The sequence below is a fragment of the Pelodiscus sinensis genome, chromosome 7 (assembly GCF_049634645.1).
Source record: "Pelodiscus sinensis isolate JC-2024 chromosome 7, ASM4963464v1, whole genome shotgun sequence".
NCBI lineage: Eukaryota > Metazoa > Chordata > Testudines > Trionychidae > Pelodiscus > Pelodiscus sinensis.
The window spans coordinates 66,077,285-66,105,252 of NC_134717.1; the positions used below are offsets into that span (position 1 = coordinate 66,077,285).

Genomic DNA, 27,968 nt, shown 5'->3' on the forward strand with positions numbered 1-27,968 from the left:
AAGTTCACTATATCCTTCGCTTTTTACCACATTTGAGTTTTGAAACCCACATTAGAATATTTTACCTGCGATTTACTCTTCTTTAAGTTTTGAAAAGAGAATGCATTGAACAGTTCCCATGCTCAAAGTCATTGACCATGGAATAGGGCATTTTTACTGCAGAATAGTTTATTGGTAATTGTAAGCAGCCCACTTTAGAAGATCTCTAGGGATGTAGTATATTGAATTCCAGGGAACTCAGCAACTCTCAAGCTTACAGCCTATGATCAATGCTTAGGTAAAGAAAAAAAATCCAGTTACAAATCATTCTATATTGTGTATATTATGTTGTCAGTGTGCATGTGTCTGTGTGAAGTATAACATATTTAGTATTCCAATATTTTCTAAGATAAGAGGCAGTGGTGAAGATACATTTAGTTATTTTAGCTCGATTTTAACTTGATTTTATAACATACATTTAATTCCTAAACAAGAGTCCTCATTAGATTGTTCTTTATGGTATTTCTAAATGTTGATTTCCTCTATACATGCTTTAACTTGGCAACAACTCTATTTTAAATTTATAATTTTCCAATTTTTATGTTACATAGTTGATTTACATATACTTTTGCATGACGTAATTGAGGAAGATCTGCCATTGGATATTTTTCCTAAAATAGAATTTTGTAGCTCAAACAGGAATGAATTTAGAAAAGTGCTATGACCAGTGTTATCGCAGAAGTCAGATTTGGTGATCACAATAGTCCTTTACAATTTACTTTAAAAGAAAACATCTAATAAAAAAAGGCCTTAAATACAAAATTCATGCTCTGCATTAAAGTATTTTGTAATGTTAAGACTAGTGTTCCAAAGCAATACTGTGTGTACACTACTATTGTAGACAAAATATCTGAAGTCCAGAGAGAGGTTTGGCTCCCCTCCACAGATGAATGTTTGGCTCCACTAAAGTCAAGGGGAATTTTGCCAATGACTTCTTGTGGTAACTTCTGTTACTTTTTTTATTCCATTTGTTTGCATCTTCTGATTGTATCTATCAAGCTTTACTTTGGTCTGTTCCTTAACTTATTCTGCCTTATTATAAAAGCCAAACTAAAATGGGGCAGACTTTGATCTGTCAAATACAACCAAATATATACAGAATAAAACCAAACAAAACTAAAGCTGCTTACCTGGATTTATTCATAAGCTTTACTCAAGAAAATATATCAACAACTATAATCTGCATAAAATTCAACAAATATGCTACTTTTCAAGATTGATTTTACTACGCACATTAAAAGATTCTTCCCCATCTAATTTGGGCATGTTAAAGAAAAACAACAAAATGCTAGACTTTTGAAATGCTTGCTCAGGAAAATTGCCATAAAGTAATACTACCTTAGGATCCATGATGCTTGAAATCACAAACCTATGTATTTAAACAGTACATTTGTTTCCTGACATGTTTGGGTGAGGTCCAAAACATTCCAGACTTATGAAATAGCCTTCCTTTCTTCCATTTATCTTTATTTTTAGGATGACTTCTTGGCACTCAGTTGTGCATTGCTTGCATACCCCAAACTCTCATTCAAATCAGTGAGATTTTTGTGTGCACAAAATATGAAATCAAAGCCCTTAATGATATCATGTTATTAAGAACTTCACTTTGTATGGAGTAGCACTTTATGCCACAAGTAGTCCCATTGACTTTAATAAGCCCACTAGTAGAGAAAGGAATCTTTATTCACATTCTAGAATATTAGAAAGTGGCCTCAAGTGTGATTACAGATAATCAGAAATAAATGAGACGTTTAGCAATTCAGAGATCTAAGCTTTATTGTTTAATCCACTGCCCCAAGTTATTCTCTCTAGTGAATATTCCATCATGTTCAATGTCTAACATTGTAGGTACCTTTATTCTATAAATAGATTGTCCACAGAAACAAGTCCTGATGTAAATTTATTTCCCAAGTTCTGTCGATGGCAAAATATGTACCAGGCTTGAGCCACTGATTTTTTTTTAAGAAAAAAAAAAAAGAAGCTATTTTATACGTGTGACATTTTATCATCATGTAAAACCAGATTCTTTGTTGGAAAGCATAAATTTAATGAAAGAGTCCCTGAGTGCCATTCAGTAAAGCATCAATAATTAACATTGGTCCTTTGTAGGGTGGGGGGTGGGGGGGTAAAGAAGAGTCATTGTTACAAACACTTACTGAATTTTGAGGACTACTGCTTCATTTAAAAAGTTTAGATTTTGATAGAATCTGAAAGGAATGAGGGAGGATTCCCTTTCACAAAATATTGGTCAGAAACAAAAGCTAAGTATTCTTACATTCTATTTAAAATGGAAATACAATACAAAATTATCACAGTTTTAAGGAAAGTGACCCAGATTCAGACATGGTCACCATGGTAATCACCAATAATTTCAATAGATTTGTAGTTGCTTACATCAAGATTGAAGTTAGCCAACACAAGGCTTTTTTAAAGATAGTACAAAAACAGTCAAAGTGGAAAAAAATTATATTTCTGCAAATATTTCACAAAGATTTATCATAGAAACTCAGAATACTAAAGCAACATTAGTGCAGTTCCCACAAAAGTGCATAAATGGTTAATATAAAAGCTCAGTCCATGCCTGCACATTGAAAAATGACTCCTTTGTTTTAAAGGAGGAAACATTCTCCATTGCTCTTTCCAAAATTGCTTTTTAAAAGGGTCAAACTGTCAGTCTTGTTTTAATTTTACAGATATTTAAAAATAAAAGTTTCTATTAATTAAAAATGTGTACGATATTTTACAATAGAATTTAAGACAGTGTTAAAATATTTAAGTTGTTATTTCGTTCTTTACATTTAGTTTAGCCTAGATTCATAATATTTTTCTAATACACCAGGCTGATATCAGGATTTCTTAAAGCCATGGAAATAGATTAAAATGAAATTGAAGCTGCTCAGATTCAGATATTTTCAAAAAGGCGGCCACCAGGAGACTTAACTCTTGACCTATCTTTCTATGTCCAAAACTCATGACCCTTAACACTACCCACTCTGTCAAACCCTCTTTAGAATATCTGGTATGCTTCAACAGAAGACCTTTGCTTTACAATGCTACATTATATTTATAGCTTTGGCTTACTGAGGTTATACTGTACTTAATTTTATGAAGTGCTACATACATGTAATACAATATTTTGTATTCATTCTATTCTAGTTTGTGAAGAAATAAGCTAAAACTGCAAAGGTGTTTCTCTAATATTAATACAAATGGATAAAGGGTAGAGATGTTTTAGATAAACATCATAACTTTAAAAATCCCACACAGTACACACAACACAACCTGTATAACATTTCAGCCAGTTTAGAAAAAGAATCCAATTCTCTTAACTGGAGCAGCATATAGGCAGAAACTACCATATTTATGTAAAGTGGAAAAATGAAGGCAAGTTTACTCATGCTACTAAACATGGAGTATATTACCCAATGGGCAAATTGCACTGAATTCAGGTGAAGACTACACATGTACATCAGCTAAAAATATGCATTCACGTCATTGAAGCCATAGTCTTCTTCAAGGTTCAAAAGGGAAGAAATTCAAAATTACTATTATGATAAATATCGTTGCATTCCTACTGTACGTATTTTGGTGGTTCAATTTAGACCCTAAACTTGAGTCAGACTAATTTCAACCCAAACTTGAAACATATGGATGGTTGTTTGGCCAAGCTTCTTAGCTAGTTTGGATGTCTTCCTTGAAGTGAGCACACTATGACTGTTAGCCTGTAGAGAAACACCTTACTTTGCCCTTTATGGCTATTTTAAAGCATCTAATTGCATATATGTATTATAATTAAGAAGGGGGGCATTCGTTTCAGCCCCCTATACAGTGGATGTATTACAAGTTGGTGAATCATTAGAGACTGCTTTGGATTTAGGACCGCAGCAAGCAAAGAGTTGATTCCCCAAGGTCTTCTGGGCAAATCGGAAGTACATTATGTGGCCCATTGCAACAAAGGACACAGAAATAAGCACCAGTAAGCCGAAAGCTTCAGGGTTTGGGGCCAAGATGACCATGATGAAATGCAGCAGATCAAGAAGGTAATTCATGGAATTCTGGACACCATTTATAATGCCTCTTTCGGACTCTATCACGTTTTCTTGGAGCAATTGTGTGACAGTCAAATCAAAGGACCAGAGGCCTATGTGGAGGGGGGGAAAAAAAAAGAAAAAAGAAAAACCTTCATTATCTATATGGAAGGGTTAGATTTTCATTATAAGTTATTTCTTTAGCAACATAATCTTCATTATAACGAGCATTGATTTACAGTTAAACATCTGTGTAAAGTTGTGCTTTCATCTTATTTTAATAGATTTCCCAGAAGTGTAGCTAATGGCAGCATTTGGCCCTTTTCTAATATTTCTTATGGATAGTGAGTACTGGTGCAACACTGAATCAAGTATTCCTGTCAAACAATGCTTTATGCAAGAATCCTTTTCTTATTAAAGAGAGTCTGAGAGAATCCCTTTCTTATTAATGAAAATAATCCTAGAGTGTCTGACACTCACTCACGATAAAACTGAGCAATACAAGCATTTTTAATAAACTTAAGTCATTTAAATGCTCCACGTGCAAGAGAGAAAAATGTAGAGATACAGTAAGACTAATTTTACTTCAGAAGAAAGTTAAAGATTAAATGTATGTAGATTATAATCATCATCTACTTATTGTTTAAAGAATTTTTCATTCTAATGGTCATCTCTAAGGCTGTCTACACTGCCCCCTCTTGCGCAAAAAAATGCAAATGAGGCAAAGCATGAAATATCACTGTGCCTCATTTGTATAATTAATGAGGCTCTGGTTTTGCGCAAGAGGCTTTTGCACAAAAAGGAGCCCATCTACATGACTCCTTTTTGTGCAAAAAACCCCTCTTACGCAAGAGTCATTCTTCCTCTTTTTTTCAGGAAGAACAGCTCTTGCTCAAGAGGGGGTTTTTACACAAAAAGGAGCCATGTAGACGGCTTCTTTTTGCACAAAAGCCTCTTGTGCAAAAACAGAGCCTCATGAATTATACAAATTAGGTGCGGCGATATTCCACACTTCACCTCATTTGCAATTTTTTTGCGCAAGAGGCGGCAGTGTAAACATAGCCTAAAGTTTATGGCTGTAATTAACAACAATTCTGTCCTGGGGGAAGGTTAATGTGTTTGGGGGGAAATACATGTTTCCTGCAGTGTTTACACTTGAAAAGTTTTATTTCAAGAAGAAATTCATTGTGGCAGCTACTGTGTCGTATTCATCAAGATTTAAAGTTTTCTTTGCAAGTACCTCTAGACTCATGCAAAACAAGTACTTCTTTCCAAAACAATTAGAAAAGCCATAAGATTAAGAGGAGTACTACAAAATTATGCTTCATTCATGCAATGTATAACTAAATCATTCTGTTCTTTGATTCTCTTGCAATGTTAATACTATACTATCTAGCAATTCCCTCAAAGCTTTTAAACTATAGCAATCAAACTATCAAAACTATCAAACTATAGCAATTTTTAATTAAACTTCTGAAAATACTTACCAATTCTAGCAGCAATGACTCCTGCAAATAGAAGGCTAACAGAGATTAAAGGCACAGAATTAGAACTCATCTCTAGGTCACTATTAACAGAGCTAGAGCTGTTTAACCAGTTGTGCATTCCAGTTGTAAAGGAGGTTTCAGACATATCAGCTGGAAGCACAGTAGGCAATGGTTGTCCTTCCAATAACCTGGTACGGATGTCAGCAAATGGGGAAACAGTCAAATCCAAAGGACTCCCAGGCATGAACACAGAAATCACACATAAGACCAAGCAGGCAAGTTGGGCTATTCCAGAGATGAAGCCGGTGCGAACCAGGCCACATTTGCGATGGAGCCAGGTAAAGGCTACTGTTCCCGTGATTCCAGTTATGGCTGAGGCCCCCATCAGAAGGCTTAGTACAGAACCGCTCAAACCCTGAGTATATGCATAACCTGTGGTAATGCAATCAAAACCTAGCACAGTCATATAGAGGAATGCAAGAGCCATGCCTGCAAGGAACACAGGTTGGTTGTAGTATGCAACCCATCCATCACGAAATGTGATGAAAGGTTCAGAAATTCTGGTACTGCAGCTGATTTCCTTCTCCTGGGGCTCAAAGACTGCAACATCTTTCTCACCAATTAATTGGATGCCCTCAGTGGGCTTCAATTCACTATCTGTAAATAGAAATATAACTATTAAGTGCTTTCCTGCAAAAGAACTAAGGAGTTTAGCTCATTATGCTGTATCTATTTAATAAAAGGTACATTCTTTTTATGGAGATTTATCATCTTAAATATATTTGATTAATTATAAATTATAAAACCAGTACTGAATAGGGGAACCAAAAAATAAAACTAATTTTCATGATTAAAAAACCAGCTCAGTTTAATACATTGGTCGGGAGAGGGTAGTTTACTCTCTTCTCACACTAGGTTTCTTGTGAATTGTGGACCCTCAGTAATTACTTGTGCAGAAATAATTTACCTAAATGATGACACTGGGCACTTACATAGGGCTTTGTGTTCAAAGCACTTTACAAACATTAAAGAAAAACATTAATTAGCCATGAGATAGGCAAACAATTATTATTCACCATGTTATTGATGAATAAACCAAGATAGAGAACTTAGAGACCTGCTGAAGACTACTTAGGGAGTCTTTGTGAGAGCTGGGATTCTAATACAGAAGTCATTCTTAGGGTACGTCTAAACTACATGACTCCGTCAACAGAGCCATGTAGATTAGTGTACTCGAAAAAGGGAAATATGCCATTCCACGAGGCATAACGGGGCGGTCCTTGTCAACCGCAGAGCGTCTAGACTACCATGCTGTGCCGCCAAACAGCTTATCGGCACAGCACGGCAGCCATTTTGATATAAATGAAGTGGCAATTATTTAAATCGCCGCTTCAATTTCCCTATGTCTAGAAACCTAATCTACATGGCTCCGTCGACTGAGCCATGTAGTCTAGACATACCCTTGGTTTCCAATCCTAGATCACACTTCCATTAAAAAACAAAAAACAAAAGCTACCCAATGTCAAGTTCTTATTGTGTTGCAAACCTAAAGCCAGGAAAGAGTTGGCAAAGATTCAAAAGTCTCAGCTAGAGGAAGCCATCTGACACTTTGGGGATGGCTGAACTTTAGTGTGTGTTCTGGAGTTGATTTTACCCTGAAGCTTCACACAAACCCCTGCAAACAGATATGCCTATGTCTGAGGTATATTTACAGCCATAACAAGTCTGGTTTTAAACCAAGTCAAAATAGTGAGGGACGAGACAGGTTTTCTAAATGTTGCCAGTTGCTAAATGTGTCCTCCGTCTTAAGGAGTTTGGAGAAGCCCCTTTCAAAGCTTCAAGGAGCTGCACTCACCTTTTAACCTCTTTACTTTACCCCATGAACCTGTGTTGTCACCAACCTCTTAGCATAAGAGAGGTGACCATGGTTCTTTCTAGAGCATATCACCACTGCTGCAGTATTAACCCCAAGGTTAACTGCAGTTCTCATTCTCACAGAAAGGCTAAATGTGCTCTTTGGAGTCGTATGATCTGCTGGTTGGGGAGAAAAGCACCCAGGAAGTGTTACTAAGATCTCCTAAACTGTAGTGTGGCACTAGCAGTAGGCTGCTAAAATGGTCTCTCCTTCACCATCTTTTTACTCTACCAATAGATTTTAAGTTGTCCTAGAATTTATCAAGATGTTTTTTCTTACAATGGTCCCACCCACATGTCCCCCTGGAACTACTCTGGTACCTTCTTAAGAACCCTAATCAAACACTAAATCTTAGAAAAGAGTCCTCATTTAATGGTACTTCACAAACTACAGCAAAAAATTCCATATCCTTGATGGGATGTTTGGAAGCGGTTTCTCCTAGATGCTTTGAGTGGCATTTCTATGCTAGATGTCTAATTTTTCAAAGGAATAATTTTCTTTAGACTCTATATTCTATCATGTGCCACATTTTTGATACATTCTGTAAGTAATACTAGTTAGTTTCTAAAAGGGTTCTAATTAGGGGCTGTTGATTAATTGCAGTTAGCTCACACTATTAACTAAAAAAAAAATTAAGTGATTATCATTGTTAAATAGTACATACCAACTGAGATTTATTAAATATTTGGATGTTTTTCTACATTTTCAAATATATTAATTTCAATTACAACATAGAACACAAAGTACATAGTGCTTACTTTCTATTTTATTACAGATATTTTCACTGCAAAAACAATATTTTCAGTTCCCCCCATACACATACTAGAGTTATATCCAGTGTTCTTTTTTCCTTTTTTCTTTTCTTTTTTTAAATAAAAGAAAGAGGTGCTGGTACTCCAGGGGAAAAGTTGTTGAGCAGTACCATCAGAAAAAAAAGCACTGGTTATATCTATCATGAAAGTGTAACTTAGAAATGTAGTTATTGGTTACATAACCATAACTCAAACAAAACAATATAAAATGTCAAAGCCTACAAATCCACTCAGTCCTACTTCTTGTTTAGCCAACCAATGAAACAAACAAGTTTGATTACATTTACGGGAGATGCTTCTTATTTACAATGTCACCTGAAAGTGAGAACTAGGTGTCTGCATGTCACTTTCGTAGCTGGCATTGCAAGGTATTTGTGCTGGATATGCCAAAGCTTCAGAAGCTCCTTGATGCTTCAGCCATCATTCCAGAGGACATGTTTCCATTCTGATAATGCTTTTTAAAAAAATGTGTTAATTAAATTTGTGACTAAACTCCTTGGGGGGAGAACTGTAAGTCTCATGCTGTGTTCTACCTGTACTGTATCATATTTCATGTTATCATAGTCTAGGATGATGACCCAGCACGTTCTCATTTTAAGGTCATTTTCACAGCAGATTTGACCAAACACAAAAAAGTACTCATGTCAGATTTCTAAAAATAGCTACAGCATTCGACCCAAGGTTTAAGATTCTGAAGCACTTTCCAAAATATGAGAGGGACGAGGTGTGCAGCATGTTTTCAGAAATCTTCAGAGCAACGCTGATGCAGAAACTATAGAACACAAGCCACCAACAAAGGGTAGGAAAAAAAAATCAGCTTTCTGCTGATGGCATCTGACTCAAATAATGAAAATGAATTTGTGTTGGTCTGCTCTGCTTTGGATCATTTTCAAGCATGGACATGTCCTCTGGAATGGAGGTTGAAGCATGAAGGGACATATTTACATGTCATATGCACTAAAGATTCATATCTTGTGCATGGCTACAACAGTGCCATGTGAATGCCACTTCTCACTTTCAAATGATGTTGTGAACAACAAGCGGGCAGCATTATCTCCTGAAAATATAAACAAACTTGTTTGACTGAGCTACTGGATGAATAAGTAGGACTGAATGGACATTTTGTTTCTGAATGCAGCTTTTTTGTATATAATTATAAATTTGTGAGTTTTACTTTCATAATAAAGAGATTGCACTACAATACTTGTATTGGATTAATTGAAAAATATTGTTTATAAATATTTGCATTGTAAAAAAAACAGTAAGCACTGAACACTTCATATGCTATGTTGTAATTGAAATAAATATTTTAATATGTAGAACACATTGCCAATTTAAGTATTCTGAATCTATTATTGTTTAACAGTATGATTAAAATGTGGATTTTTAAAAATTGCTTGACAGCCTTATTTCAAAATTTATGAGGTTAAGAGGCCATTTCAACGACAGTACTAAAATTCCCATTCCCTGGCTACTGTTTATAGGGTATTCCAGCCAACTGCAAACTCAAATATTGTTACTCAAAACTAAGTTCATTGCTCTCAGAAAGAAGAGAGAAATACTAAACAGAATGGCTACATCTACATTGGCACCCCTTTCGGAAAAGGGATGCTAATGTAGCACGTTGGAATAGGCAAATCCGCGGGGGATTTAAATATCCCCCGCGGTATTTGCATTAACATGGCTGCCGCTTTTTTCTGGCTTGGAATAAGAAGGAATAAGAAATCCTCCGGAAAAGGCTTTATTTTCTGGAGAATAACGTCTAGACTGGCGCTTTTCTCCGGCTTTTCCCCAAGCCGGAAAAAAGCGGCAGCCATGTTAATGCAAATACCGCGGGGGATATTTAAATCCCCCACGGATTTGCCTATTCCAAAGTCTACATTAGCATCCCTTTTCCGGAAAGGGGTGCCAATGTAGACACAGCCAATGTTTTAAGCAAAATGATCTATAGGAAAATGAAGGGGAAAATGAATGGTTTCCAGTTTTAGTATAACTAATGTAGTATATACACCATCAGTTTTTAATTTATCAGTTATACCTTTCTGTACATTTAGTTGTTTCAGTTCTGATTCTTCAATTTTTGAAGTTGCTTTATGAGCCAGAGCAGGTGTTTTCTGATAGACTTCCCAGAGCAGGAAATATTCCATACACATAGACAACAGATTCCAACCAGAAATGAATCCACAGCCAATCACTGGTGAGCCAAAGGTCATTATTTGGCCAACTGCCATTGGAGCCAAGATGTTGGTCAGCTGGTCAATTCTTCGTATTGTAGCATTCATATCTATCATTTAATTTGATAAGGAAAATATTAATGAAAACTTACAGAAGCATTCATTTCAATCAGTTATATTGCATATACATGAAACCAAATCCCAGTCCCTATAAAAAAAAAAAAAAACAGCAAAACTCTCAACTTCACTGGGACTAGGATTTGGCCAATATGTATGATAAACTAGGACACGGGCTCCTATAAGTAATTTTTATCAGACACTGAAGTATATTGTAATTGTATCAAGCTGATCAAACTAAACTCCGTTGTTGTCGAGAGTTTTGTCTGAGTGAAAGGTTCATGACTGGGCAAACTGGGATTAAAGTAAGGGGGCATATATCAAATGTCTTCAGATAAATATTATCAAGCAATTTCCCTTTCATTAAATGCACTCCTGGCCCAATTCTGAAGCAACTCCACATATGATCAACTAACTACAGGGGAGTTGTATGTCCTATGAAAAAATATTTCTATAATTAATGACAAGTTTCTGAAATTATCTGTCCCATACTGAAATATTTAATTCTTGGTTTCCTCAGTTCACCTCTCTCGAATAACAAGTGACCATATAACACCCATTGTGATAGCAAAAGACCTTTGATATGACTACGTTTCCTTATAGAGGCACGTACTGCTCATCAATCATCCTGGAGTTTCAGAGAGCAAAGTTCTTTCCCCATTCTGTACTACTCATGCACATTAAGGAGCAGTCTCCTTGGGTTCTGACACTAATAGACAGATCATGGTTCACTCTCATAAGAGTCCTCCTTCTTCCTTCTCCCAAACCCATAAACTTTTGCTTTATTTTCTCCACCAAATTGCTGTGAATATAGCAGTGACTAATCATTATTTGCAATATAACTAGAGCATTTAGTTAAAGAAGAGGCTTCCATCTTGAGAGGATAGAATTTTCATCACTGAATGTTTTAAGGACAAGTTGGACAAACTAATCAGAGATGATCTAGGTTTAACTTGTTTCCGCCTCAATGAAGGTATCTAGATTTGATAATCTCTTGAGGTCCCTTCCAGCCTCACATTTCTATGAGAGTTTGGTAACCAATAGAAATTATGAGGTGCTAAGCTGCCTCCATTGCCCCCCTCACCTACCCTCACAACAGGCCACATATGTGTGAGTCTAATTTTAGAGTCCTATTTTGGAAAATCTTGGCCTAAGCTTTCAGTAAAAAGATGAACCAAGTATAAGTCAATATAGGAGTATTTTCCTGAGTCTACAGACAGCCTGAAATTGCTTGTTTCTTTCAAGGAATTAATTCTGAATTCTAAAGATCACAAATTAAGTGTCATTATTAATAATCAATCTACTCCTGATCAAAGCACACATGACAGAAGTGACAGAAATAAGATGACCTATATGATCTACTGTGGAAGTAGATTGTTTCAGCAAGGAGCTGGGGAGCGTACAATTTCTCCTGTAATATCCCTCCTCCAAAATAAGTTGGAAGAGAAGCCCTGTGGGAATCAAGATGGATGGAGAGAACCATCTAGGTAAGTGAGGAGAGAACACAGTTTTTTTTGTTCGTTTGTTTGGCTAAGTTACAAAGCTGTGAGCCTTCTTTGTGAAAAGCATATGAACAGTAATAGGACCATTTGGCCTTTGGTCATTCTGCATAATTCACAAATCCAGGTAATTTTTCTATGCAAAGGATAATATTTTACAGATGATTCTTACAATATAATCCTCATTTTGTTTCAGATATTGTTAAAACTAAGTTTAAAAAAAAACACTAGACACAGCTTTCCTTGGGAGAGTTCTATGAAATGGAACAGGTTTGCTGTGTTAGAACCATCGAATACAAGAACTGGAAGCAACCTTGAGAGGTCATCAAGTCCAGTCCCCTAGATATTTGTTTGGAACAGAGTTGAAAGAAGGAAAATACTGCCAGATTTCCCAGGAACTAGCATCAAATACAAGTGGTCATCATGCTGCATTAACCAGTCAGTATTGATGAAAGACAAAAAAAAGTGTGATGTAATATAAATGAATTGCCTATTACAGGATAGTTCTCCCCGGGGGTGACATTCATCTCTTCTTCTGGGAAGAAGCAGAGAAGACGTGATTTGTCAAGTACAAACAAGAACGATTGAGAACCATTAAGACTCTGCAAAGGTGAGAAATTCCTTCCAACTAGTTGTGTGTTTGAAGAAGGTTCAAAGAAACTGTAGGATATCATTGCTCTACAAAAGGTAATTGCAAAGAAACTACTGCAAGATCAAAATAGGGGACTAACAGTGACAGTTTAATTTGGGAAATAAAAATCAGAAAAGGTTACAAGTTGTACATTCTCTTTACCTAATAAGAGGTTTAATCTCTGGTGTTCTTTTGATGTGGGATTTCCTTAATGGTTATAAATGCTGATAAATCTTAGTAGTTGAATGCTTAGATTAACAGGATGTGATTATGTATTAAATGCTGAACATAAGTGATTTGATTAAAATCATAGAATCGTAGAACACCAGAACTGGAAGGGACCTTGAGAGGTCATCGAGTCTAGTCCCCTGACCTCATGGCAGGAACAAGCACAAAATCATAGAATCATAGAACACTAAAACTGGAAGGAACCTTGAGAGGTCATCGACTCCAGTACCCTGACCTCATGACAGGAACAAGCACAGTCTAGACCATCCCTAATAGATATCTATCTAACCTACTCTTAAATATCTCCAGAAATGGAGATTCCACAACCTCCCTAAACAATTTATTCTAGTGTTTAACCACCCTGACATTTAGGAAGTTTTTCCTAATGTCCAACCTAATCCTCCCTTGCTCCAGGGAACAATATACATTTTGTTTGCAGAAATAAACCTGATCTCCCCCGATAGTGTTAGAGTTGGATTAAAACAAGAACTAGACAGTTTTATGGCTAGGTAATTACACTGTAATCAGTTTTACAACAGCCATTTCTAATCTCTGTAAATAGAGAGGAATACGGTAGGGGAAAAAGCTGCCCTTTTAAACTGTTGTTCTCTCACGGCTCCTGGAACACAGAAGAATGTGCTGACTTCAGAGTAAAACTGCTGTCTGTTTAAAAAAAGTCAAGCCCACCCATTAAGATGGTTTTACACAGTGGAAATAATATATATTACCTGCCAATTTGCTTCTGTCATCACCTGCAACCACAACAATCCAGTCTCTCTGAATTGTGATTGTTGTGGCAGTGCTGGCCAAATTTGCAATATTTGCTATTGTGATTACCAGTATATAGCACATGGTCTGGGGAAAGTAAAGAAGAAGTGTTAAACATGAGTAAAATGATGGGCCAAATTAATGACGAAAAAAGGCACGACCGTGAGTTTCTTGGACAATCAAAATTATAGTTCTGTATTTTAACCATTTCACGTGGGTATTACTTTTCAGACAGTACAATGGTACTCTGAACATTAAAAACAATCATTTATTTATTAGCAAAGAGGTGTGTTCTCCTGATCCCTTGGGCAACAAAGCTAAAGACAGTAAGAAAGAATCAATGGCCTCATCCTGCATCATTGAAGCCAATGGTGACTATGTCATTAATGTTCATGAGAGCAGGAACAGACTTACTGGTGCAGACTCTCAGATCAGATATAAGTTGTCATAGCTCCACTGGAGTCAAATTCACAAGTTTACAAGTTACCTTCCTTTACCAATGACATAAGAAATCTTAAATGTGAGCACTTACAAGAAGCCATCCATAGTATAAGGTCATAAGCTGGGTCTTAAACAAGAAGACAATCATCAGGATAATACCACACAGGATGACAGATGAATTCTGTATAATCAAGGAAGTCTGAGCCACTGTTTCAGATAAAAAAAGTAAGTTATAGCATCTGTGGATATTCCCCATCTTTGAAATTATTTAATGATTAGGGTTTTTTTTATCTGATCTAAATTATTTAAAACCTTTTTTCATTTAAAAACTAAGTTTATTTACAAGTTAAAAACTGTTTTAAGTGTGCAGAGATCTAATTTAAATTTGGATCAACCACTGTGAATCAAATTCATTCCTGGTATAGCACCACTGGCTTTACAGTGTAATACACTCAGGATATGTCTCCATTGCCCAGTCCAGTATCCCGAAATAGCTACCCCATGTCTACACAAGCTGTCTGGTATTTCAAAATATTTTTCGAAACAGGCACCCTATTTCGGTGTCCCAGGAATCCTCATTCCACGATGGTTAAGGGATGTCTCAAAATAGCATATTATTTCGAAATTTGGTGGTGTGTAGATGTGCCAAATTTCAAAATAGATTTGAAATAAGATATGCAATTTGCATAGTGCAAATTGCGTACCTTATTTCGCGTTTAGGGTGCTGTGTAGACGCACCCTAGAAGGAAAGCAGGGGTTTTCCTTCATTGAGCATTTACTTCAGGAGTATTTGTGACTAAATGGCAATACTGTTTTTAAAAAGCAGCCAATAAAGAAATACTTAGTTTGGATGCTGAAATTTATTTTTAATAAATTATTAAACTGAGTTCTATTGTGTAAATTCTTTAAAATGAATCTTTATTATACAGAACATGTTTTCAATTAATATGACCACATAAGAGGTGACTAAAGAATTATTTAGTCCATTATTCTTCTGAATAGTTTCATATTTATTGACTGTTAATACATTTGAGCCTGGTTTTCATATTTAACCAGAGGATTTTTCTAGCAAGCCATTTGCAGTCAGATCCTTTAGACAGCCTCCTCTTCCAATTCTGATTTGAGGTAGATTGCTAACCGTAACAGGTAGATTGCTAACCTTTAAGCCTTGAGTTCTTGTCCACCCAGTCTCCGATAATGGCTCCCAAAAGAAGAACTGATCCTGCCACAACCAAACCATAGACTGCAGTCAAGAGTAAGCTGTTTCCATAAAGTTCAACCAGAAAGACAGACACTGCGAAGTGCCACATCCGATCTCCCTTTAATAAGAAAAAAAGCTGATATTAGTATTTGCATTTTTCAAGGTGGTAACTGATTTCTATGTTGTAATAGCTCAAAAATTACTACCTAGATTAACATGGAATTTACCAACTTTGTTACTCCCCTTCGATCCTTCCTCCTTCTAATGGAAGCCCTATCTGCCACACTGTGGGCATGGAGCTTGGGTCTACATCAAGACTATTTTTGGCCCCATTTAATGTTGGTTATCCCCCCCAATATGCCATAGTACCAAAGACTCTCTATGACAGAATTAGGAGCCAAAATTCTGTACTCAGTTACAACCAACGAGCCTGAGAAACAGACTAATTTTTATAAAGATCCTTCATCACAGATCCCTCCAACAGCTACAAATACATTTTTTTATGATCATCATCATCAGTGCTCTTTTAGAAAATGTAACTTTGTTCCACCTTTAAAACTTTAGTTTCACATTGACAAAGCAACTTTCATCTATTCTAGTTGTGCAAGCTTAAAATGATACTGCCAGCTTAAATCAGTAGTACTATCTGAATACATTTCACCTACAAAAACCTTCTAAGACTGTGGTCACCAACCAATAGATCGCAATCTACTGGTTGATCACAGGGGCTCTATGAGTTGCTCTTCAGCTCCCTCTGAACTGCGCGCCTCCGTGCTAATTTTAAATTGGCACTCTTGATTTGCAGAGCAGCTACTCACGGAGCAGCAACACAAGTGAATAGCTGTGGCAGCATGGTGGGATCAAGGGGTTGCACCATGCTCCAGCTGATCAGGTGGCTTTCCCTCTGCTCCAGCCCACGTGGAGCGTGGTGCACCCTAGCTGAGTGCCATGGCCACCTGGCCGGGCAGCTGCTCCTCTTTGCTCCAGCCCAGCTGCCCTGAGTTCAGCCTGGAGAGGCTGTGCCTCATTCCAGCTGGGCTGGAGCAAAGAGGAAGGGCTTCCCGATCAGCAGGAGCACGGCACAGCTTCCCCAGGCTGAGCTCAGGGCAGCTGGGCTGGAGCAAAGAGGAGCGGCTGCCCAGTCAGCTCACCATGGTGTTCAGCCTAGGTGCAGCCTTCTCTGCAGGAGGGGGGAGCTGGCCTCAGAGGAGGTGCGAGCTGGGGTTTCCTGGCTCCGCCGGGAGGGGGGCGGGGAGGAGAAGGAGGAAAGGGTGAGAAGAAGTCCTGGGAGGAGGCGGGTATACGGGACTCTGCTTCCACTGGCACCCTGACCGCTGCTGCAGAACCCTGCCCCCTCGGCACCCTGTCCCTTCCCCCCCAACTGGCACCCTGCCCTCACCCCAGAACCCTGTTCCCTGCCCCCACTGCCATCCTGTCCCTTGCCCCAGCACTCACTAGCACCCTTCCCCAGTACCATGTCCCCTCCCCCCACCAGCACAGTTGGGGCCATATTAGTGAGGCTTGGTGGGGTTTTGGAGGCTGGGTTTTTTTGCATCTTCCTTGTGTGGCCCCAACTGACTTTTCTGTGGGTCAGTGACCCCGACTAAAAAAGGTTCCCTGCCCTTCTTATAAATAAAGACAATGCAGAAACTTTGTGTTTGACATAGTCTTTTATTTAAAAATGAAGCCTGGCCAACAAACCCCCAATTGGGGCCAAGCCCCCCTCTGGCTGCAGCATTATAACACTCCTGCACCCCCCCAGACCCTAGATCTGAGCCTATCATACATTGGACCCCCCCTTCCCTGAGCCCCTTACATACCCCAACCCAAATTCCTGCACCCTCACATCCACAAGCCTGTGGCTTGCTCATCACCCCAACCCTCAATCTGACCCCAACACTCGCCAGTCTGGAGCCCCCTCCCTGAGCCAGAGTCCCCTTCTCCACCTCCTCCTGCATCCAAATTTCCACCCAGAGCTTGCTCCTCTCACCCCTTCCCATACCCAAATCCCTCATTCCTCCTCCAGAGCCCACATATCCTGTCTCAACCCAGTGAGGGTACAGCTAGACTGCAGGAGTTTTTCCCAGGATTCCAGAGATATCCCAGAAAAACTCTTCTGCATACAGGGATGCATTTATTGTTCTGTTTTTTTAGTGGAAGAGCAAACATGCTCTTTCGGTAACCTCTGTATTCCTCGTTCCATGAGGAATAAGGGGGCTTCCAAAAGAAGGGGTTTTTCCTGACAATTAGTCCAGTCTAGACAGGCCAAATGTTGGAAAAACCTCTTCCTACAGAAGAATTGGGGAGAAAAAGTGGCAGTGTAGAGTGTATAAGGGCTGGGGATAGCAAGTGATGGAGAGGAGGAGAATAAAGAGGGCGGGGCTTCAAGGAAGGGATGGGGTCTTGAGGGAAGTATGGGGCGGTAGATCTTAGCTTGTTCTGAAATTTAAAAAGTGATCTTGGGTGTAAAAAGGTTGGAGACCACTGTTCTAAGACAACTGTTAATTGAAAGAGAGCAGGGAATAAATGGATTTCCTAGGCAGTCAGTTTTACTTTTTCTATTGTATTGTTTCCTCAGTACATAGGGTCAGATTCCTCTTGCATTTGTATGGAGCATCTATTTGGTCAAAGAAAAGAACAAATAGATAGAAAAATATTATTGTAAAACCACAAATTAGTAGGGATACAGAGGGCAGGTTTTGAACACAAAATCATTTTGTTTAGTTTTTCAAACTGAATAGGTTTCAAATTAAGCATCCTTACTTTTCCAGTAAAGAGTGTTATTTGAACAATTTATCCTTCACATACTGTAACACCACCAAGGTGGAGCAAGACTTTTGATAGTTGCTAATTGAGATACTATAAAAGCAAGTGCTAAAGGGGTTCAAAGATCTAGTGCAAAGGTAGCCATTCTTAATTTTATTCAAAACAAGTTTCCATGATTGTGCTTTATTAACAATGCTAAGCAATATGCATATACTAGCAGATGTACCCGGCGTTGATCAGGTCTTTTAAAAATGAAGATTGTGTTTTTAAATAAATAAAAAATGTATGTGCTTTTTCCATTGTATTTTTTGAAAATGAAGGAAAATGAAGGCTGGAGTGAGAGTTCAGGGGTAAGGAGAGGCAGGGGTGGGTGACTTAGGGAAGAGGGTTGGGAGGTATGTGGGGGGTGCTCAAGGCAAGGGGTAGGGAGTGCAGAAGTCAAGACAGGTGGGAGGTGCAGGACCCATTGCAGAGGGCTCAGGACAGGGAACTGGGAGAGGGTTTACCGGGGCCACCTGTGACTGTAAGGGTGGCGCGGCTCCAGCCATGGCTCCTCTCAGGGGGCTGAGACAGTGCTCCCTGGTCAGTAGCCCCTCCCAAGGGGCTGGAGCTGTGCTCCCTGAAGGGCAGCTCTTCCCAGGAGGGTTAGAGATTTGGGTCTGTGCACTTGTCAGATAGAAGCTGAGGCTCTGTGGGTCAGCCCTGGTCTCCAGCTGTCCTCCGCCCCCAGGCTGCAGACTGATGTGAGGAGCAGCAACCCTCAGCCTGCAGCAGCTGCCCCTGAGCTTACAGCTGCTCTGGGGGCCTTGTTTGGGACAGTGCCCCTCACACCGCCCTGCAATCTGTTGGGAGGGGCAGCTTTCTACAGGTTGGCACTGGCCTCCTGCTGCCTCCCTGCCCTTCAACTGGTTGGGGGAGAGGGAAGCGCTTCAGAGGCTACTCCTGGCCTTCAGCAGCCCCTTCCTTCCTTCAGCCTGTTGCAGAGGGCAGCACTCTGGAAGGCCGGCCAGGCTCCGTGGGCTGCCCCTAGCCTGCAGGCCACAAGCGAACCCTGAAGGCCATCAGGGTTAAGGGGGTGAAGTTCTGGGGGCTGCCCCTTCCTCCAGCAGCTCCTACCCTCATGGTCCTGCAGGCTGTCCATGGAGGGGCTAAGCCCTGGCAGGCTGTCTGGGGTGGTATCAAACTCCCAAGGCTGTCTCCCCTCCAGTGGCCCCCTCCCAGCATGCAGGCTCCCATGGGGGGGGCATGCTCTAGGTTTGGGAAAGGGGGCTCCTTACCAGTGTGCTGGCAGGGAAGACTGCTGAGCCCCACACTTGCTGGTCACTCTTGGTGCCTCAGCTGCCCCTCTCAGTATTGCTTCCCTCCCCTATCTCCTCCCTTTCCAGGTTATGGAAAACAGTCCCATTCCCAGAACTTTACATTTTCTGGGCACAATCAAACCCTGCCTGACTTTGGTTTAAGTTAGGGTAAGAGGAAGCTGCATACAAATTTGGTGGTCCTAGTTCTTATAGTTTATGGGGTGTTCTGGATAGGGCTGTAATATGCATTTAAAATATAGTTGGAGCTGGGTGGGCAGGCATTTTAATACAGATAGTTAGATAGAGAGATAGAGTCTTCAGTCAGCCTGTTTTGAAAGGCTCTTTTCTTTTGACTGTCATTTTTAGTAATCATTTTTTGTGCAGTACAAAGGACTTTGAAAAGCAGAGTGTGCCAAGTTTGTTTTAAAAAAAAGTCTTAGAACAGATACTAAGTAACCTGTAACAAGTGAACAAGATGATAAAAAAGGAAAAGGCCTTAAGAAACACACTGTTTGGGACTGACAATGGAAATCCAGGGGAGTAGCAGCAGCATATCCCAGTGATTAATATGGCCTTTGGGATTCGTTAGAAGATTTAACTGTGGCTCTTCTGGAGATGGTCTATAAAGTGCTACCAGACTATTGGTTGTTTTTTCAGTTTACCTGTACAGACTAACTTGGCTACTTCCTGAAGCTTCTGGAGATGGAGTTGCTTCAAACACTTGTAATTGTAAAAAGCTCTGTCATTCATACAAGTACCTGTAATAGTGATCAGAAGCAGGGCCACAGATTTTTCGGGGCTCAGTCTGAAATTGAGGCCCCTGTAAGGGAGTTTCTGGAGACCAAAGGGATATAAAATACTGTTTAATGGGTTAACAGGTTAAACGTGATGTTTAACTGGTTAACAATTAAAGGGGATACAGGGTGGGGATGCTCCAATCCCATTGGGCTAGAGCAACCACTCCACCTGCCTCAGCTGGGCTAGAGTGGCCCTTTCAGTCTAGTCCTGCCTGTGGCGTGCCCTGCCCTGCTGTAAGCTGCTCCAGATGTCCAATGATGCTTACTGGTTAACCGGTCAACCTTCCACATCCCTATACCACATTCACCTTGCAGCAGTAGCAGTTGTCCTGTGTCTACTCGCTCTAGGCATCAGGATATGGCGCACAGGATCACATCATCACTCTAATATGGTCTGGCCATCTCCACTGTAATGGAGAGGCAGGTGGGACAAAAATAAGCAGCACTGTGTCTCTGCGTCAGATCACCACACCATCAAATCCCATAGGCTTGGGATCCTGCAAATAGAAGTCTTCCCCTTCACCCAAAGAACTGACTTGACTTTTCCACATGCAAGGATAAAAACAAATTCCCTCTAACAGGCTATAGTTACATTCCGTATGAATGGGGGGGGAGGGCAGGGAGAACTATACATAAATTCCATTTATGAAAGAATTAAGTGTTTTCCTGAATCTTGCAATCAAAAGAATTCAGTATAATTAAAGTTATGCAACTTTCACTTACAACATACCTAGGTGGTCACTGAACCCTAAAATCTGGCTAGCCTATTTTATTATTCATTCAGGTAAAAAGTTAATGCCAGAGAAAATACTATTTTCATAATGGTTAAGGCCTGATATACTTTTATTCCTGCATCAAAGTTTTAGTTGTTGAAACGGATTAAATTTTAAAGAGGAGTTATAAAAATATCCCTCACACACCACTTTTTAAATATTTGAAAATTATGCACTGTGACACCCATTACACTCAAGGTAAAATCCTGGCTCCAGTGAAGTCAGTGGCAAACTTCAATGGACTTAAATGCACACCGGATTTCTCCTTCAGTATCTGCAAGACAAGATCTTGCTACTGGATACTATGAACCCACATATTAAGTATAGCTTCTCTTGGTTTCCTATGCTTGCACTACATTGCATGAGCATGCTATACATTACTCTTTAATTTTTAAAATGTGAACATTTTAAAAAGCAATATTGTCTTGTTTAGGCTATGATACTGCTCAAAGCTACTGCTACAGAATCAGTTGTTCTGGAGTGCATTAAAGCTGAGCAATTTATCTATTGTGTTTACCCACAGTCCTTGGGTCATGCTATTCCACATTGCTGCCGCTTCTCCAAAGCTAGCAGTTTTCAACAGGGAAGCATACTGAGTTTTGGTTTGAGTTTGTGTTTTTAAATCAACTTTTTAAAAGGTCAAGTATCAGTTAATGACACAGATCAACAGTGAACTGATAGTTAAGCAGTACAAACAGAAAACACGCCAGGAACAAGCATTTTTAAACTATAGCTAGGACTCCAAATTTTAATACTGTAACACATTTAGCCTTACTGAAGAGGCAGAACCACATCACAGGTTAATCCTGCTATTTTTGGTATCTTTCTAATTATTTATATTAAAACCTATTCCTGTACGAAGAAACAAGTCCTCCTTGAATGGCAGTTTGTTGATCTCTAGTACTGTGTTATAACAGTATAGAGTTGAAAGAATATGGTTAAGGCCCAGATCCACAGAGGTATTTAGTCTCCTAACTGCCACGGATTTCAAAATACCTCATGGAACTGGGCCTAATGCACCAGCTCAATATAGCATGTAGGGCACATCTACACAGCAGGAATTCCGAGGAAGAACACTTTTCCTTCCACTTCCCTTACTCCTCGTATAATGAGGGTTACAGCAGTAGGAGTAAGAAGTCCTCTAGCTCAACATTATTTCAACATAATGTTGAAATAACTGCTTGTAGTGTAGATGGGGACTATGTTATTTCAGAATAACGTAAGTTATTCCGAAACAACACTGCTGTGTAGATGTACCTTAGCTTGTCCTTGACATCTGCAATACTTAAGTATGTGCTTAAGCGCTTTGCTGAGCGGCGGCCTAGTAGTTGTATTCAGGGCTTCCGTCAGTTCTCTGAATTATTGTGGATATAATAGGCAAGTATGTTTAATCAATTAGTTTCCTTCTGTATTTAAGAATGTGTGCTTAACAGTATGGGAGTTGTTTAAGCTTTCCCAACTACATTAAAGACATTTATCTATGAAAGATTTTGTAATATGAATACAGATCACTGTGATTTTTCAGAATGAAAACTATACAAAAGCCATATCAGAGGTTTGTTTCCATCTTGAGGGGCACAGGAGGAAAAAAAAAATCGGAAAATAACTTTCCCCTTCTCTCCTCCTCCTTTTTGCCATTACCGAAAGTCTGATTTTAGGCTCCAAAGAGTGTGTTAAAGAACTTCTAAGGCCAAGTTCTGCACTTGTCTAGATAGACTAAACTTTTCTTGTTTAAATAGGAGTATTTTCCTGATTGGGGCAACTGCTTCATATCCTCAATTGCCCTTAAAATAACATTAAACACCATATACTATTTCTAAAAGCTGAAGTTTTTCATCAAATAAAAGTATTTTTCCACTCAATAGTTTGCACTAGTCCAAGCTAGTATCTTATGTTCTGATTCAGTCACCCTTACTCATGTTGAATTATATCTTACCATAATCTGCAAGTAGCCCCCATTCACATAGTAAGGCACCACACCATGTTAGTAGAAATGCAGTCAGGTGCATTGTGCTGCTAGTTAAGCTGTCTGTTTTGTTGACTGAAGATACTACTTTTTGTAACAGCAGTAGCACCTACAAAAAAATCTGTGAACTAAAATAATTCATTGCTAGAAACTCTGCACCTGTTTAAACCAGTAGTTTTTCTCCAAGCCTTTTCAAAAGGAACACAACTGTGACCTTTATATTAATGGAAGTGAGCATTCATCTTGTAGTCCTACAACAGTGTACTCAGCGCTGTACAAAGTACATAACAAACCAGTCCCTATCCCTGAGTTTACAAATTAGAACAGACATAGAAAGACAAGTATTCAAGAGGAACAAGTTACTTTTCAAAAGTGCTTTTATTCCTCTTCTTAATCTAATACTTGTCATTCACTAGCAAGATACTAGATTAAGAATATAACATAGCATTTCTCAGCTAGATTTTGCTATTACATATGACTTCAGTGAACTAGGAGATACATTTCACCCAAATCAATTTCTAGATCTACTTCATTTGCCTTGAAGCACTAAGAAAGGTTGGTTTAGATGCAGGTGAAAGTGTTTCAGTGAACAAGCACTTTGCGAGAGGTAAGGCTATTACAGTTTCAGAAAAAGAGGTTTGTGCATTGTCCAACATTCATTAATTTTCCTTGGTGAGCAGTTATATATGCTCTTTGAATTATAAAAATCAAGGACAAGGCAGCACAGAATACAGTTTGATTGGCAGGACTCTGTTTTATTGTTATCCTCCACCCACTTTGAATAGCGTCTTACTCTGTAAGAAGCCTTACTGGTTTCAATGATAGACCTCAAGAAGTAAGGTATTATTCAGCGTGCAGGAGGGTAGTAAATCAGGCCTTAGACATTTGTAAGCTCTGAACTTTTATTTATTGGAATATTAGCAAATATACCATACCATATCTTGCAAAGATTAGGAAGACAGAGAGATCTCACCACAGCCCTTTGCAATTAAGCTTTTGCCAAAGACCACCTTTTGTATACACATTAGTGTGCAGTGCAGACTAGTCAAAAGCAAATTAATGAGGATCCACTGCATTATGTAGCTACATTTTTGACTTACCCAAGTGGACAGCGCATGACCAAGGTAAAGAAGAAACTTTGCGGATGTAAAATAATTGACACAGGATCCTAAAATAAAGATAAGAGATAAATGCTAAAGAGAATTTGAATGCATTTTGCCTATTTACTTGAAGAGGTAAGGCTGCTACTAGAGGTAAAATTCCAGTTAATCAGTTAACTGGTTAAACATCAGGTAAACCTAACATTTAACTGTTAATCAACTAAGGTGGGATCCAGGCTAGAGACTACTCTAGCCCAGCTGGAGCAGCCCCCAGCCCCGTGTTGGGGCTGCCACCAGCTTCCAGCCCACACCAGAGCAACCCTTGCAATGTGGGGCTCCCAGGCCCACCACAGAGAGAGGCTGCTCTGGACAAGAACAGCCCCTATCCACAGTGAGTCCCTGGTGGAGCTAGAGCAACCCCAAGCCCCTGGCAGGTGAGAAGCTGTTCCACCCTCACTGGTTAATATTTCATATCTCTAGTTGCTAATAAATTGTATTAATTTTAAAGCTAGCAATCTGCACTGCAAAAATAAAATAAGATGTTCGCTATATGTGTTTTAATTCCACACAACTGGAATAGCTACAGCATACCAGTTGTGCAAGAAAAAAAAACATACTAGATGAAGAAATACCTAACAGATCTCAACATGGCTTACTATCTAAATAGGAACATAAAGTTTTGCAGCAAGTTTAGACCATGACACCAGACTGTAACCCATCCAACAAGCAATACCAGTGTTTCTCCACAGCAGGTCTATGGACAAGCCAGTCCCTGGTATAAGAAAGATTGAGCAACACTACACTACACCATTTCTGTGTGCCCCTCTTTCCACACAGCACAAGCACACACACACAGGCTCTAGTTCAACCACAATTAACTAGACTCTATTCAAGAATTACACAATGTAATTCTATGGCCCAGGGTTACAGAAAAGCAGGGTAGGAGATCTCACTATATTATCATTGACACAAAAGACAGGCCTATGCAACACTTTAAAAACTAACAAGATGGTTTATTAGGTGATGAGCTTTCGTGGGCCAGACCCACTTCCTCAGATCAATTTGTGGAAGAAAATCGGCACGACCATATATACCAAAGTAAAATTGGCACTATGGTATATATGGTCGTGCTGATTTTCTTCCACAAATTGATCTGAGGAAGTGGGTCTGGCCCACGAAAGCTCATCACCTAATAAACCATCTTGTTAGTTTTTAAAGTGCTGCATAGTCCTGTCTTTTGTTTCAGCAAGACCAGACCAACACCGCTGCATCTCTATCACTATATTATCATTAGGGGCCATTCTGGCCTTAACATCCGTGTTACCTCTGGCACAGCCCTATGTGCATGTGCTCCCTTCCCCTGTAACCCACGCATGTAATGTCATACACATGAGCTGCACATAATGAAGAGCCTGAACGTGCCCCCGTGCATGTTCTTGCCCGCCTTCCCAGGCAGCAGAGTACCCCCCCAGACGGGCTGCATCCCTTCTCTAGCAGCCACCTTCAGATCAACAGCCTGGTGCCCGCAGGAGACTCACCGCAGCATCCTTCGCGGCTTCCCTGATCTGCGGCCCGAGTCATATCAGCTAGTAGCCTGGTTCCCTCTCGCCCTTCTGCGCTGCCAGTCCTGGACCCCCGGTGACGGAGACGCGCAACAGGCGGGTGTAGGCAGGAGAGGCACAGGGAGCAGAAGCGGCGTCTCTTAGTGTTTGTCTTTCCCAACTTAGCTATCACTGTAGCTGAAGTTGGAAAGCGATGGCCGTATGCGCGCGGGGCTGGCGGGGCTTCGCTCCACCGAAAAGGGGGCCCAAGCGGGCGCCCAGCTCCTCCGGCCGCTACTGCAGCGCTCGAGCCTCGCGACCCTTTATGGCCAGGCTGGGCCGAAGGCGGGCGACAAGGACCGGGCGCCGCCTATCAGCGCCAGGCTGATTTGCATATCTCCGCCCCGCGGGGCGAGCTGCAGAGCCGGGCCGGTGAGCCCGCAAGGCAGGGCGCTGCTTGGCCGTCCGAACCCTGTCTTCGGCAGAGTGGCCGCCGCGGGGACGCGGAGCTGAGCGCCGGCCGGGCGTGGGGGGGATGCGGCGGGCGTAGAGCAGGTTGGGGATTGTACACTGAAGGGGAGAGTAGGGAATAGAGAGGTTGGCCAGGCGTAGGGAGCAAGGGCTGCATCGCTATGGGCTCCCAGGTGTCTCCCCCCCCACACACACAATTTGACACTGTTTCCCTAGGCTTGAACAAAGACATTAACTGGTCATTCCAATATAAAACCAGCCTTCCATACATTTAACACCTCATTTACATTAAAAGCTAAGTGTGGGACACTTCCAACTAGCCCACTCAGCATCATTAGCACCCCTACTACAACTCACAGGTTATTTTCCTCACCCTTCTTTTTCTGTTACAAATTCTGGCTTCCTGGTTTCTTTGTCCACTCTAGCTTATCTGAAGAAATGGGTTTTGCCCACCAAAGCTCATGATATTCTATATATTTTGTTAGTCTCTAAGGTGCCACAGACTACTAGTTATTTTTAAAGTTGCAGACTTACATGGTACTGCTCTGCAGGCCCACACAGGCTATGTCTACATTGCATAGACTTGCTCAAGAAGATATGCAACTAAGCCATGGCAATGAATATTGCCGTGCCTCATTTGCATACCTAATGAGTTGCCATTTTTGCACAAGGGGCTTTTGTGCAAGAAGGAGCAGTCTCAAGAATCCTTCTTGTGCAAAAGCCCCTTGCGCAAAAATGGCAGCTCGTTAGGTATGCAAATGAGGCATGGCAATATTAATTGCTGCACCTCATTTGCATATCTTCTAGCGCAAGAATGCACAATGTAGAGGTAGCCTCAGAGTATGTCTATACAGCAGTCTTATTTCAGAATAACATCAAAGAGCGTGTCTACACTGCAAGCCTCTATTCTGAAATAATGTCTAGCTAGAACACTTCTTACTCTGACTCATGGCAACCTTCAATACATGAAGAATAAGGGAGGTCAAAAGAAGAGTGTTCTTCCTTTGACTTCCTGCTGCGTAGACAGCACCAAAAGCCTATTTAAGCTATTTCGACTTAAGCTATGCAGTTGACGTAGCTGAAGTTGCCTAGCTTCATTTGACTTTAGCCCTGCTGTGTAGATGTACCCTCAGGCTACGTCTAGACTACATCCCTTTTTCGGAAAAGGGATGTAAATTAGACGTATTGCAATTGCTAATGAAGCGGAGTGTGGCCGTGTACATCAGCATTACAGACTCACAGACATTGGGCTACTATATATATGATATGAACATGGGGCAATTGCTAGATTAGATATAAAGTTTATTAAACAACTAGAATTAAAAGCTTATTGTCACCAAAAAAAAAGCCTTTAAAGGTGAATGTAGAACTGGATGAAGAGGTAGCTTACAGATGAGCCTGATATGGTTATTATATACAAAGACACATAAGAAAAAACAGGAATATGAAAATCTCCTATGCAGAGATAAACGTCTAATTTAAAGTTAAACTCACCATCAGACCAAGAAAATCACTTTACAGTAACAGAATTAATTACGACTTTAAAAACCTTTAAACTATGCAAAGGTAAACGGTGTTTCATAATGTAGAATCACTAATCACAGAAGGTACTCCAGTCTCCAGTCACACAGATGAAAACTTGGATGTGTCCAAAAAATAGGTCAAGCCCGAGATTCCACACTGATTTAAATCAATTATTTTGCAGGTATAGAGAGCTTCTTCTGTTGTCTCTGTTGTAACTGCAAGGTATATAATAAATGGAAATGACTTGGTAGAAAAATGTCAAAATCTGAAGCCTGTTTGTCCCTTGAGGCCCAGGCCAAATGGCCCTCCTGGACCCTCCTCTGATAGGTCCTGCTGCTCTGAGATGTCTTAAAAGGATCTAATCCTGCTTAGCTGTTGCAGAGTAATTCGGA

The 27,968-nt window shown here is 40.0% G+C and overlaps 1 protein-coding gene across 1 annotated transcript; it reads right to left on the bottom strand.

Moving 5' to 3' along the window:
* Positions 1-2,005: 2,005 nt before the first annotated feature.
* On the bottom strand, positions 2,006-25,894 carry SLC40A1 (solute carrier family 40 member 1). The gene is made up of 8 exons (XM_006113332.4): positions 25,579-25,894; positions 24,041-24,108; positions 15,299-15,458; positions 14,231-14,346; positions 13,659-13,785; positions 10,320-10,565; positions 5,555-6,211; positions 2,006-4,180 (listed from the first exon to the last, which is right to left on the bottom strand). Exons 1-8 carry the CDS (start codon positions 25,619-25,621, stop codon positions 3,861-3,863), a joined length of 1,737 nt encoding a protein of 578 aa, XP_006113394.2. The 5' UTR covers positions 25,622-25,894; the 3' UTR covers positions 2,006-3,860.
* Positions 25,895-27,968: the final 2,074 nt, after the last annotated feature.

Excerpts from the sequence above, each read along its gene's own strand:
- SLC40A1 (XM_006113332.4), bottom strand. The coding sequence starts at position 25,621 with ATGACTCGGGCCGCAGATCAGGGAAGCCGCGAAGGATGCTGCG. Across the intron at positions 14,347-15,298 it reads CAAGAACTCAAGGCTTAAAG|TGGCTCAGACTTCCTTGATT; the intron begins GTTAGCAATCTA and ends TATCTGAAACAG. Across the intron at positions 10,566-13,658 it reads TGACAGAAGCAAATTGGCAG|ATATGAATGCTACAATACGA; the intron begins GTAATATATATT and ends ATTAAATGATAG.